At 45.7% G+C, this 11,091-nt stretch overlaps 1 protein-coding gene across 2 annotated transcripts; it reads left to right on the top strand.

Annotated features, from left to right (window-relative positions):
* Positions 1 to 2,952: 2,952 nt before the first annotated feature.
* Positions 2,953 to 9,664, top strand: Tent5a (terminal nucleotidyltransferase 5A). Of its 2 annotated transcripts, none has more exons than NM_001160379.1 (3): positions 2,953 to 3,060; positions 3,298 to 3,844; positions 4,870 to 9,664. In NM_001160379.1, the coding sequence occupies exons 2-3, from the start codon at positions 3,335 to 3,337 to the stop codon at positions 5,644 to 5,646; spliced, it is 1,287 nt and encodes a 428-aa protein (NP_001153851.1). In that variant the 5' UTR covers positions 2,953 to 3,060; positions 3,298 to 3,334; the 3' UTR covers positions 5,647 to 9,664. The 2 variants fall into 2 exon arrangements, with proteins under 2 accessions (NP_001153851.1, NP_001153850.1); NM_001160378.1 differs by having other exon boundaries at positions 2,979 to 3,115.
* The last annotated feature ends 1,427 nt before the right edge of the window (positions 9,665 to 11,091 follow it).

Here is an 11,091-nt window from a genome sequence, read left to right as displayed (position 1 = left end):
CTTGGCACAGCCAAGAGTGAGTTGCCCCAGATGTCCCAGTCTGGGAGGCAGGCAGGAGGGTCTAGTTAAGCCTGGCAGTGTGGAATGCTCTGTTATTAAGGAAGTGTTATCCACAAAGAACTGCCAGCTAGAGGAAATGGTGTGTTCCCCACCATGGCCAGTGGCTGGGACTCTTCTTTTCCCTAGCACGTGGTATGGCACAGTAGGCCTGTCTCAGCCAAGACTCCTGTTCTTGGGAGAGATCTTGGGAGCAGCTGTGCAAAGAAGGGAGCCCATTCTTGAGGGGGGGAGTGGTGTCTCCCCACTTAGAGAATAGGATGCAACTGCCCAAGAAGTGGAAAGGTAGAAGCTCTGGCTGGGCCCTCTTGTCAGGATCCCCGCCCTGGCAACTTTCTAAAGCAGTTGAGTCTTCAGCCTCCTAGGACACATCGCACGTGTGAGTAAGGAGCTAGTCTGCTCACAGGCTACTCTATTTTCCAGCTTCATTTTCCTCAGGCTTTTTGATGGAAGCTTAAAACGCTGTACAAAGTAATGAGAGTGGGGCTGAACTATTGCTTTTTTTTTTATATAAAGGCAATGTATTTAATATATGACCAGCCACTTTGACGTTATTTTAAGAAGACTCAAAATTATCAGCCTTTGAAGAAAATCATTCCTGGTACTTTATCAAGAAAATATTTTTTATTCTCTCTCTGTCTCTCTCTCTCTTTCTCGTTAAATTCAGAGAGAGCTACGTAAACACTCTATCTTTGAGCTTTATTGAGAGTATTCTCGCCGGGAGGTGGTGGCGCACGCCTTTAATCCCAGCACTTGGGAGACAGAGGCAGGCAGATTTCTGAGTTCGAGGTCATCCTGGTCTACAAAGTGAGTTCCAGGACAGCCAGGGATATACAGAGAAAGCCTGTCTCAAAAACCAAAAAAAAAAAAAGGAAGAAAGAAGAGTATTCTCCTCTCTTACTTGTCCCCCTTGCTGCAGGTGCTTGCCTCAGTGTCCCCCCCCCCCCAAGACGGAAGAACTAAGCCACTGACATCTCTTAGGGCGAGAGCATTCACAGTCAAACGAGTGTTCAAGGCCTGAGCCCATCACGATCATTACCTCTTAATCCCTTTATTTCCAACCCCCTATGGCCCCTTTCTTGGCCTGAAGGCTGTAAGGTGTGTAGAAGAGCTCAGGGTGGAGGTGGTGGCTCACAGATGTAATCACATCACTCCAGAAGAGGTTGATTTTTAGGTCAGTCTGAGCTATATAGCTAGACTGTCACATGCAAGCTCATGTGAGATTGTCGTACACACAGAGGCACGCGAGCACATATACACAGACAATTTCATATATACAAAATGTGTTGCTAGGTAGCATTCATGGTTGGACATGTCCTGAAAGGAAGCAGTGGGATTTGAGAACAAGGTTGGGATCCAAGTCTCCTTTTCATCGCTCAATCCAATTTGGCCTAGGTTCGGCCTATGCTAAGAAAGCCTGGCTTCTAGTTTCTCCATTTTGTGGACTCACAGCTCCACGGGGCACCAGCAGGGGGCGGCGTTGTCACGCAGCTAGATTTGCGTGGGCGACACCCCTGCATCCCATCCCTCAACTCAGGTTGGGCTTCTAGACCAGGGCTCCCTAAATTCAGAGGCTGATTCTCTGAAGTTGTCTAGGGTCATGGGGGTAATGGCTGTTCATCTCAGGGCCTCTCCTCTCTACCCTGACTGCCTCGTTCGGCTCACAGCCTCTACCTGGATCAAGGACTGCAAAGCATTACTTTGAACGGAGGCAGCAGCGGGGCGGCGGAGGAAGTGGACAAGCGAAAGCAGGGAGCTTTCTAGCAAACAGTGCGGTGCCAGAGCGCAGAGATAACCTTTTCCAACCCTTAAGCACTCCACTGGCGACTGAAGCTGGAGGGGGAGAAACTTCTCGTCTTTTAAATTTGCCCTTAATGGCCGGTAAGAAGCCAGAGCCTACTTTGATCATTGACGTTTTATCCGCTTAAGAACTGAGAACCTTAGAGGCTGCGAGGAACGCGCTTCTCCCAAGTCTGAGCCGAAGGACCGCCACCCTGGCGGCCGCTTTTCGTGCACTGCTGGGGTTGCGCTCCGAGACCCCGCGGGTTGGCCGCGAGCCCGCGGAGCTGTGTGATAGGAGACGCGCGCCTGCCCAGCTCGCGGGCAGCAGCTGGACGCGCACTCAGGCTGGCTGGCTGGTACCGGACTCCCCACCCCACCCCCACCCCCCCACCAGCACTTCTCGAGGTTTCGAGAATCGAAACTCAGTTCTCAGCAAACCCTCCCCCTCCCTCACAGAGACTGACGTGCGTGACCAGTTGCCTCTGGAGACCACACTTGGCCCAGGGTCCAGAGTGGAATCGGCGGTCTAGCCACAAACGGACACTGTTGAGGGAACCTCCAGGAGACCCAGTTACGCGGCAATGACGCGCTCCACCCGGCCAGAAGGCTAGGCTTGGGAAGTTTCTATAGTTGCGTGATTTTTAACCCTGATCCGGTTTTGATGGCCATCTATCACATTTGAGGCAAAGTGTCTCCTCTTTAGGGGTGTGTGTGTGCGCGCGCGCGTGTGTGGACGTGCAGAAATGGATAAATCTACACGTAGGAGCCACAGGCATCTGTCTGTGCTCATAGCCAGGGGCTGCGCACCCTGGCCTAGCTCCAGCAGCTCTGAGCTCCGGCGACTGTCCACCCAGCGCTGGGGGCGGTGCTCTATGCAAATGAGAGGGTGTGGCGAGCGCTGCGCGCTGGGGCCCCGGAAGCGCGGAGAAGCCCGGTATAAAAAAAGTACTGAAGACATTTCCCCCCGCACAACTGCTAAAGCTCCAGAGACGCGAGTGTGCGCGGTGGCATCGGCGGCGTCGAGAGCCGCCACCTCCGAGACCACCGCAGCGGGGGCGCGGGCGGGGCGCGGGCAAGGGGCGGGAACGCTCAGGGCGCGGCGGGGGTCGGCGCGGAGAAGTCGCGGGCCGCTGCCGGGAGCGCACTCGCAGCTCCTGCGAAGTGTGTCCGCCTCGCGGTTCCTCGCTCGCCTGCGCTCCTAGAAGGGGCGGCCGCCTCCAGGTGACACAGACGGGACTCTCGCTTGTGCTTTCCAGATGCATCAGAGATACTTTTGGTGCGGGGCTGCTCTGCGGGGCGCGGCGCGCGGCTGGGCATTGGGGTCGGTGAGGGTTGGGGGAGGAGGGCTACTATGGGCGTCACGATCGGGGAGGGGAAGCCCAGGCCCCTCGGCGGGACCCCTGTCCCCTCACCCGCACACCTCTCTGCCGCTCCCCTAAATCCACTCTTTCCTCTTAGGACTGACCAAGGCCAAGTGGCTTTCGGAGGGCACTACATGGCCGAGGGCGAAGGGTACTTTGCCATGGCAGAGGACGAGCTGACCGGCGGCCCTTACATCCCCCTGGGTGGTGACTTCGGCGGCGGCGGCAGCAGCTTCGGCGACCGCTGCTCGGACTATTGCGAAAGCCCCACGGCGCACTGCAATGTGCTGAACTGGGAGCAAGTGCAGCGGTTGGACGGCATTCTGAGCGAGACCATCCCGATCCACGGGCGCGGCAACTTCCCCACGCTCGAGCTGCAGCCAAGCCTGATTGTGAAGGTGGTGAGGAGGCGCCTGGAAGAGAAGGGCATAGGTGTCCGCGACGTGCGCCTCAACGGCTCAGCCGCCAGTCACGTCCTGCACCAGGACAGTGGCCTAGGCTACAAGGACCTGGACCTCATCTTCTGCGCTGACCTGCGTGGGGAAGAGGAGTTTCAGACTGTGAAGGACGTCGTTCTGGATTGCCTGTTAGACTTCTTGCCCGAAGGGGTGAACAAGGAGAAGATCACACCGCTCACTCTCAAGGTAAAGCCACCTGATGGGCTTGGGCAGAGCAGGGGTGGGGAGAAAGCAAGCCCAGCTTGCCTTGACTGCCGTCAGTATGGCCATAGTGAGTTCGTTTATTTATTTTTTTATTATTTTTTTTTCACGAGCGCACTAATGCGCGTGAGTGGTGTGGAGTGTTTTAGTTTCCTGGGAGATCCAGCGCCACAACTCTGTGCTTCCTCCTCTGCGTTTCCTTCTCTTCCTTCTCTCTATGGTTTAACTCTTGACTTTCCTTGCTGGACTCTTGTCCAGAGTATAACGTGATTGGTGGAAGGATGGAATGATGTAAATAATTTTTTTGAGTCATCTTGTAATCTAGACTTTGGGAAAAATAGCAGCCTGAAGCAGAACTGAGTCAATGGTTTTTATTATATTGGAAAATGTGAATCGATCCATACTCCACTGACTTCGGCGTTTAAGATATTTGATGCTTTTCCCTGTTAATTCACAGAGTCGAGGGTGTAATAGTGTGCCCCTCCCCTTCGGTTTAGGTGGCGTTTTGTATAATTAATTAAAGTTGTCTGAAGGCAATTTAGTTCCTCTTTGGCTGTAACTGTAGAGTGTCGCTGGAGGGACACACTCGACTGATAAGATTGATTGCCTAAGGGGGAGGAGAACGGGGTGGTTGGAGACCAGGCTGAGAGAGGCCAACTCACGACACTGTCTGTCTCTCTGTGGATACTGGGTGAATATTGTGCCCATTAGACCATCTTCAAAAAATAACATTTGAACTCAGACATGACAATAGAACGTCTTAGTATGCTGCTGTGTCTGCCAAAAGCCTCAAACTATTACTTCTAGTCTCTTTCCCAGACGGCAAAACTACTCGTTAAATGTATTTTTTCCCCTGTTTTCCGAAGACCGTTTAAGCTCGTAGGTAGTGTTTTGCTGAAACTTAACAAAACAAACAGGAAGGAGCAAAATAATTCTCAGCAAAGCAGCTGAGACACATTTATTGTTCCTTTACCAGCTTTGTTCATTTCCTTGTTTCTTTTACATCGTAGGAGGCTTATGTGCAGAAAATGGTTAAAGTGTGCAATGATTCTGACCGGTGGAGCCTTATATCCCTGTCAAACAACAGTGGCAAAAATGTGGAGCTGAAGTTTGTGGATTCCCTGCGGAGGCAGTTTGAATTCAGTGTAGATTCTTTTCAAATCAAATTAGACTCTCTTCTCCTCTTTTACGAGTGTTCAGAGAACCCGATGACTGAGACATTTCACCCCACCATCATCGGTGAGAGTGTCTATGGTGATTTCCACGAAGCCTTTGATCACCTTTGCAACAAGATCATTGCCACCAGGAACCCAGAGGAAATAAGAGGGGGAGGCCTGCTTAAGTACTGCAATCTCTTAGTGCGGGGCTTCAGGCCTGCCTCCGAGGAGATCAAGACCCTCCAGAGGTACATGTGTTCCCGGTTTTTTATTGACTTCTCAGACATCGGAGAGCAGCAGAGAAAGCTGGAGTCCTACTTGCAGAACCACTTCGTGGGCTTGGAAGACCGCAAGTATGACTATCTCATGACCCTTCATGGAGTGGTAAACGAGAGTACGGTGTGCCTGATGGGACATGAAAGGAGGCAGACTTTAAACCTTATCACCATGCTGGCAATCCGGGTGCTAGCTGACCAAAATGTCATTCCTAATGTGGCTAATGTCACTTGCTATTACCAGCCGGCCCCCTATGTTGCAGATGCTAACTTTAGCAATTACTACATTGCACAAGTTCAGCCCGTGTTCACATGCCAGCAGCAGACATACTCTACTTGGTTACCCTGCAACTAAGAATGTTTAAAAAATGTCCCATGGGGAAGCCATTTCAAGTAAGACAGGGGGGAAAAAAAGAAAGAAAGAGAGAAAGAAAAAAAAAGAAAGGAAGAAAAATTATGACACAACACCAAAAAGGGAAGTGACCCAGTCCTAATTAGGGATGTGTTTAGTGCACGGAGGACTTGCTCCTGATTTTAAAGTTGGCAATGCTTTTGGATCTTTCCATCAGTACAGGAGCAGGATCTCAACTGTCACCCTCCCTAGCCACCCACCTCACCTATGGTCTCTACCCAATTGGATGGTATCTTGAAACAAACGAGGCCTGTTGGTAAAAAGCAGCCAGATTCTCCCAAAATAACAAGAGAATTTTAAAAAAGGAAAAAAAAAAAGGCTTGATTTTGACAATATGGGTTTGCAGTAGCTACTCCCATAGCTCTGCCATAGGGAAGAGAATGGTGGACAAACTTTTCAGATGGCATTCACAAATGGGAAACCACAGAGGAGGAAAGCCTTGCCTATCACACGAGGAGGTCAGAAAGTAACAGGGGAAAGCAGGGCTACTATACTAGAAGGTATTACCGTCTGTTTTGAAGCAAGTGCTCTCTTTGGAATGATCCTGTTTTCCTCAGAGAAACAGCTCAATCCAAACCAACAGTCCAAACCGACCAACAGTCAGTCGATGCTGTCCTCGTAACAAACAGCAGAACTTAAGGATGACACGACCCGTTAATTCCAGCTTCGTGCGTAGCTTGCGTTTTTTTTAATTATTATTATTATTTTAAATGTGAAGACGCAAGCAAAAAACAGCTGTAGCCAAGAAAACATGCTCAAGGACCAAAGATTTAACAGATAAAAATTCCCAAGCAGAAGAGATAGAATAGGATATATAAAGAGTTACTATATTTGTTACACACCAATACACATCAAAGTGCCTGTTGCTTTCAGAAGATTTGAAGTGGAAAAGGTTATTTTATGGTTTAATAATTATTTTATTTTATCAGGGACTCAAGAAAAAAAAATAAAACAACATATAAGCTTGTGAATGGTGGAGGAAATGCCCTATTTTTTTTTTTTTTTTTGGCAAATACCTATATAAAGTTGATATTGTTTGGTGTGATGTTATCATAGGTACGTATATATTGTTTGTGTGTATACACACACACATATATGTGATATGTATGTATGTATATATACACACACTACTTTGTCTATGATCTAAAATAATGTATCAAATAGGAAAAATTTAAATATAGTGCTTTTTATGTTTTTGGTAGGATCTTAGAAGACATGGGCAAACTGCAATGATGACTTAAAACCCATAAAAAAATAAGACAAGTGGAGGTAAATGAGTAATATATTTGTAGGAAAAGCAGAGATTACACATTTATAGTGAGTTTTTTCTTATTTTCAGTGAGCCAGAGAACTTCACAAATGGAAGAATATTTGGTAGCATACTTTTTAATTGACTTACTTGACATTTTGAGAGTCTGAACCCCTCCCCCTTAAATAAATGGAATCACATACCTTCAAGGCTTAGAACTTGTGGATCATGGACCAGAGATAGGATAACTAAATCCATAAACTGCGGAAAAAAAATTCTGGAACCTGAACACTACTTCCTAATATTTAAATGAAAATACAAATGAGTGCATTCTACATTTTGGACCACTAGAATTTAATAAATGTGAAATGACCATTTTTAAAGAGTATTTGCACAATTACATAAAGTTTATATATAGGATATCTATATTATATATACATATATATACATTTTATAAATTTATCCGATATGAAATATGTTTGATCTGGTTGTCACACTGCATAGAAATATGTAGTACTGCACCTTAAATTAAATCACGTTGTATTCGCTCAAACCCAGCTTTAGTTTTCTCTCCCAGGAGACCATTTGTGTACCTTTGTGTCGTGAACTGATATTTTCATGTTCAGCGACAGCTAAACTTAACTCCTGTCCCAGCTCTGTAGACCTTGATCTCTGAAAAATAACATTTCAAAAAAATGAAACAAATGCATTAAAAACCTTCCCTTATTGTTGTGAAACAATCACACAGTCCCCTGGAACCTTAGTGAATGACTGCTAGGTATGGTCATTCCTTTGCAGAGCCAGTCAGTGACAGAGATGCTAGGGTGAATGTAACTCTCTCACCTTGGCAATGAATGATGTTATCTCAGCATCTCTCAGCTTCTGCTGGACAGATTAGTCCAGGTTCATCTGTCTGGACCACCCTTCTGTGCATCTGTATCTGAAGCCTTAACAGCAACCAGATTGGCTCTGATTGGACAGCTTCCCTGAGAATCCTCACTAAGCTGCCACAGCCCCCAACACTGCCACTCTCTTTTATAAGGAACTGATCTTACTCCCATGGTGGTCCAGTTTTCCCCTTCACTGCCCTGCATTTGAAAAATCATACACAAAGTCCCAGGAAACCTTGTTCAGCTTGCAGCTGAAGTCTGGAACTCACCTATCAGAAACCACAGTCCAGCCCACTTAGCTCTCCTGCAAGTTCCCCTGGACTGCTGGGGCGGGGGACAGAGGCTTTTCTGGTGACCTGGTTTCTGCTCATGCTAACTCTGCAAATATGAGTTGTCCACTGTTTTGAAAAGTCTGGAGATCTTGGGCTCTGCCATAGTAGCAGCCTGCTGTTAACTGACAGCACAGGTTTTTGTTTGAAGGGGCCTTATTAGAAAATAATGTTTATCATTTACTTTCTCAAGTATTTTCTATTCCTTGCTTGCTTACTTAGCTGCAAGCTAAGTCAAAAGAACTTAGTCAAAAGAACCAGCACGCAACATTCAGATAGAACAGGCTGTGTTCAAGGCAACTTTTGGCATTTACTTTAACCCTTATATAATTTATTTCTATTTTGTGCATACTATAGTCCTGTGCATATGTAGTTGAACATGCAAGGGAATATGTGTCTCTCTTTGTGGATGTGTGGCCTAAAATTCTGAATGTCAGAGCAAAGGACAGCTCTCTCTGCATCTAATCAGTGCCCACGGTTTGTTTGCTCTTGTGTTTGTCTGGCCTAGTGTACTGTTACTTTGAAACAGGGAGAAGTCTTGCCTTCTGAAGGTTCTTCTCACGTGTCCAGTCTGGCATGTCAGAGAACACTTAGCCTGTGACTGTGTCCTTTTACAAAGTTTACTTCATCTGCAGTAAATTCAACTGCCTCAAGAACTCTTACAGGGGGATGGACTTTCCAAAGTTGAACGGAGCGCTTGCGCTCTTTGGTATAGTTAGGCTGTTTTGACCTGGGTCCAAAAAAGCACAAGGATGGGCAGAATACTCAATCCAATCAGGAAGTGAAATGAAAAGTGAACATACTGTTTTTGCCACCCCTTCTGTTTGCTGTCGTTGGTTGCTTTACTGTGCATATCCTTGTTTTAATGCAATGCTTGTTAAATAAATATTGTGAACTATTTTGTAAATGAAATGTATTATGTTAAAAGCTGTCAGCAGCTGTCAAAAATAAGCTTTTGTTGTGAAAGAAAAATGTGTGTTAGATAAAAACAAAACAAAACAAAAAAAGTCAAAAATATCCTGTTTTCATATATAGCACCTATTTGAATATACTCTTTCTTTAATATTTCTTTTAGCATCACCATTTCAGTGCTGTGGAGGGATCTCCGTGTCACGTGTTGTCATGGTAATGGCTTGCTAAGAAATCAGTGATAACCGTACAAAGTGGGCGGTGCTGAGGGGCTTGGGGATCCTTGCTGCAAAGCTTTGCAGAATGTAAGAGGCTCTGTTTACCCTTGGCCCTCCCTCCCACCTCCCTACAACCATTGCCTGCTCTGAGTTGTCCTATGACAGCAAGATGCACCCTGGGTCACTCTTGGAACGTTTTGACAATTGTGTGTCACAGGCAGTAAAAAGAGTTGATAGAAAATGGACTCTTCAAAACTGACATGTTCGCAGCAGTGCTAGAGGGAACAGATTGTGAATTTTGTTTACAGCATCCAATATTTGGATTTTTGTTTTTGTAAATAAAAAGAAGTTATTTTTTTCTATTGATCTGTGTCTGCTCTATTTGGTGTTTAATGTGCTAAAGATCGTGTCCTCTGAACCCCAAGCTGTGTACACTCTCAAGCATGAGGCATACACGGGAGCAGACCAGCCTTCCAAAGCACATTGCAGCTTAAGAAATGACAGTGTTCATTCTCCAGCCAGACCATCTAAATGACTCAAACAGCTTCAAAAGAAACTAGCTATTTGATGCCAAAAATTTTTGTCTGGGTATAAACTTAGCAGGGTTAAGTGACCCAGAAGCCAAAGCTGTTTTCAGTATCAGTAGTTTTCAGACTCTCAGTCCTGAACTTCAGGATTCTGGTAGTTTTGAGTAGGCGTGGCTTCTTATGAGTAGCCCAACAACTGTGATTCCATTATCAGTGTTAGTTAAATATCAAAATTATGATATTCAGTAGGATGTTTAATTTGTATAATGAATAAATATTGAAAATCAACAATGGGAAGAGGAAGTTGAGAAAAGATTAAGAGGTGTGTGTGTGTGTGTGTGTGTGTGTGTGTGTGCGCGCGCGCGCGCGTGTGCACTCATGTAAGTTTTCTCTAGGTGCTAGGTTACTAAATACTATCATTTGAGCAAGCACTAAAGAGTTCTCTAAAGCTTAGCGGGGGTTCTACACTTTAGGTATAGGTTTTCCTTGTGGGGTTTGGAGCTTTCTTTAATACTAGCAGCATGAGAGTTCAGCATGAGAGTTTGGTAAACCTGTGTTACACTAGGACATGGGTGTGGTCATAAGAGCCAGGCAAAACCTTAATGGCGAATAGAACACATGGTTGATGTTGTCTATGAAAGGGGCACTTCTGGTTTTAAAAACACCTTCCTCATCACACATCTCACACACACACACACACACACACACACACACACACACACACATACATCATACACATATACATACACATCAGGCATACATCTCACACACACACACATACATCACGCATATCACACATGTATTACACACATATCAACATACCACACACACACGTCACACATATGATATACACATCACACACACATTATACATATCACACATCACACACACATCATATACACATCACATTCACATCACACACACATCATATACCATACACATATCACACACACACATCGGACACATCACAAATACATCATATACACATCACACACACATCACATGCATCACACAAACATCACACATAAATCATATACACATCATAAACACATCACACACATCACGCATACATCATACATCATATATCACATACATCACACAACACACATCAAGCACATACACACAAATACAAGTTAGCTATTTGGTTAGATAATGGCGTTTGTGTGTCAATCTCTTCATCCTTTCTATAACATTTTCATTTTTCCATAACCAGTTCTTCACATTTTTTTGGCCATAGCTTAGTTCTTTTAAAAATAAGAGTTGGAT

This window comes from Mus musculus, chromosome 9 (genome assembly GCF_000001635.26).
Source record: "Mus musculus strain C57BL/6J chromosome 9, GRCm38.p6 C57BL/6J".
Classification (NCBI taxonomy): Eukaryota; Metazoa; Chordata; class Mammalia; order Rodentia; family Muridae; genus Mus; species Mus musculus.
This window is presented reverse-complemented; position numbering and strand designations above follow the sequence as displayed.

Excerpts from the sequence above, each read along its gene's own strand:
- Tent5a (NM_001160378.1), top strand. The coding sequence starts at position 3,096 with ATGCATCAGAGATACTTTTG. Across the intron at positions 3,116-3,297 it reads ATGCATCAGAGATACTTTTG|GACTGACCAAGGCCAAGTGG; the intron begins GTGCGGGGCTGC and ends CTTTCCTCTTAG. Across the intron at positions 3,845-4,869 it reads TCACACCGCTCACTCTCAAG|GAGGCTTATGTGCAGAAAAT; the intron begins GTAAAGCCACCT and ends TTTACATCGTAG.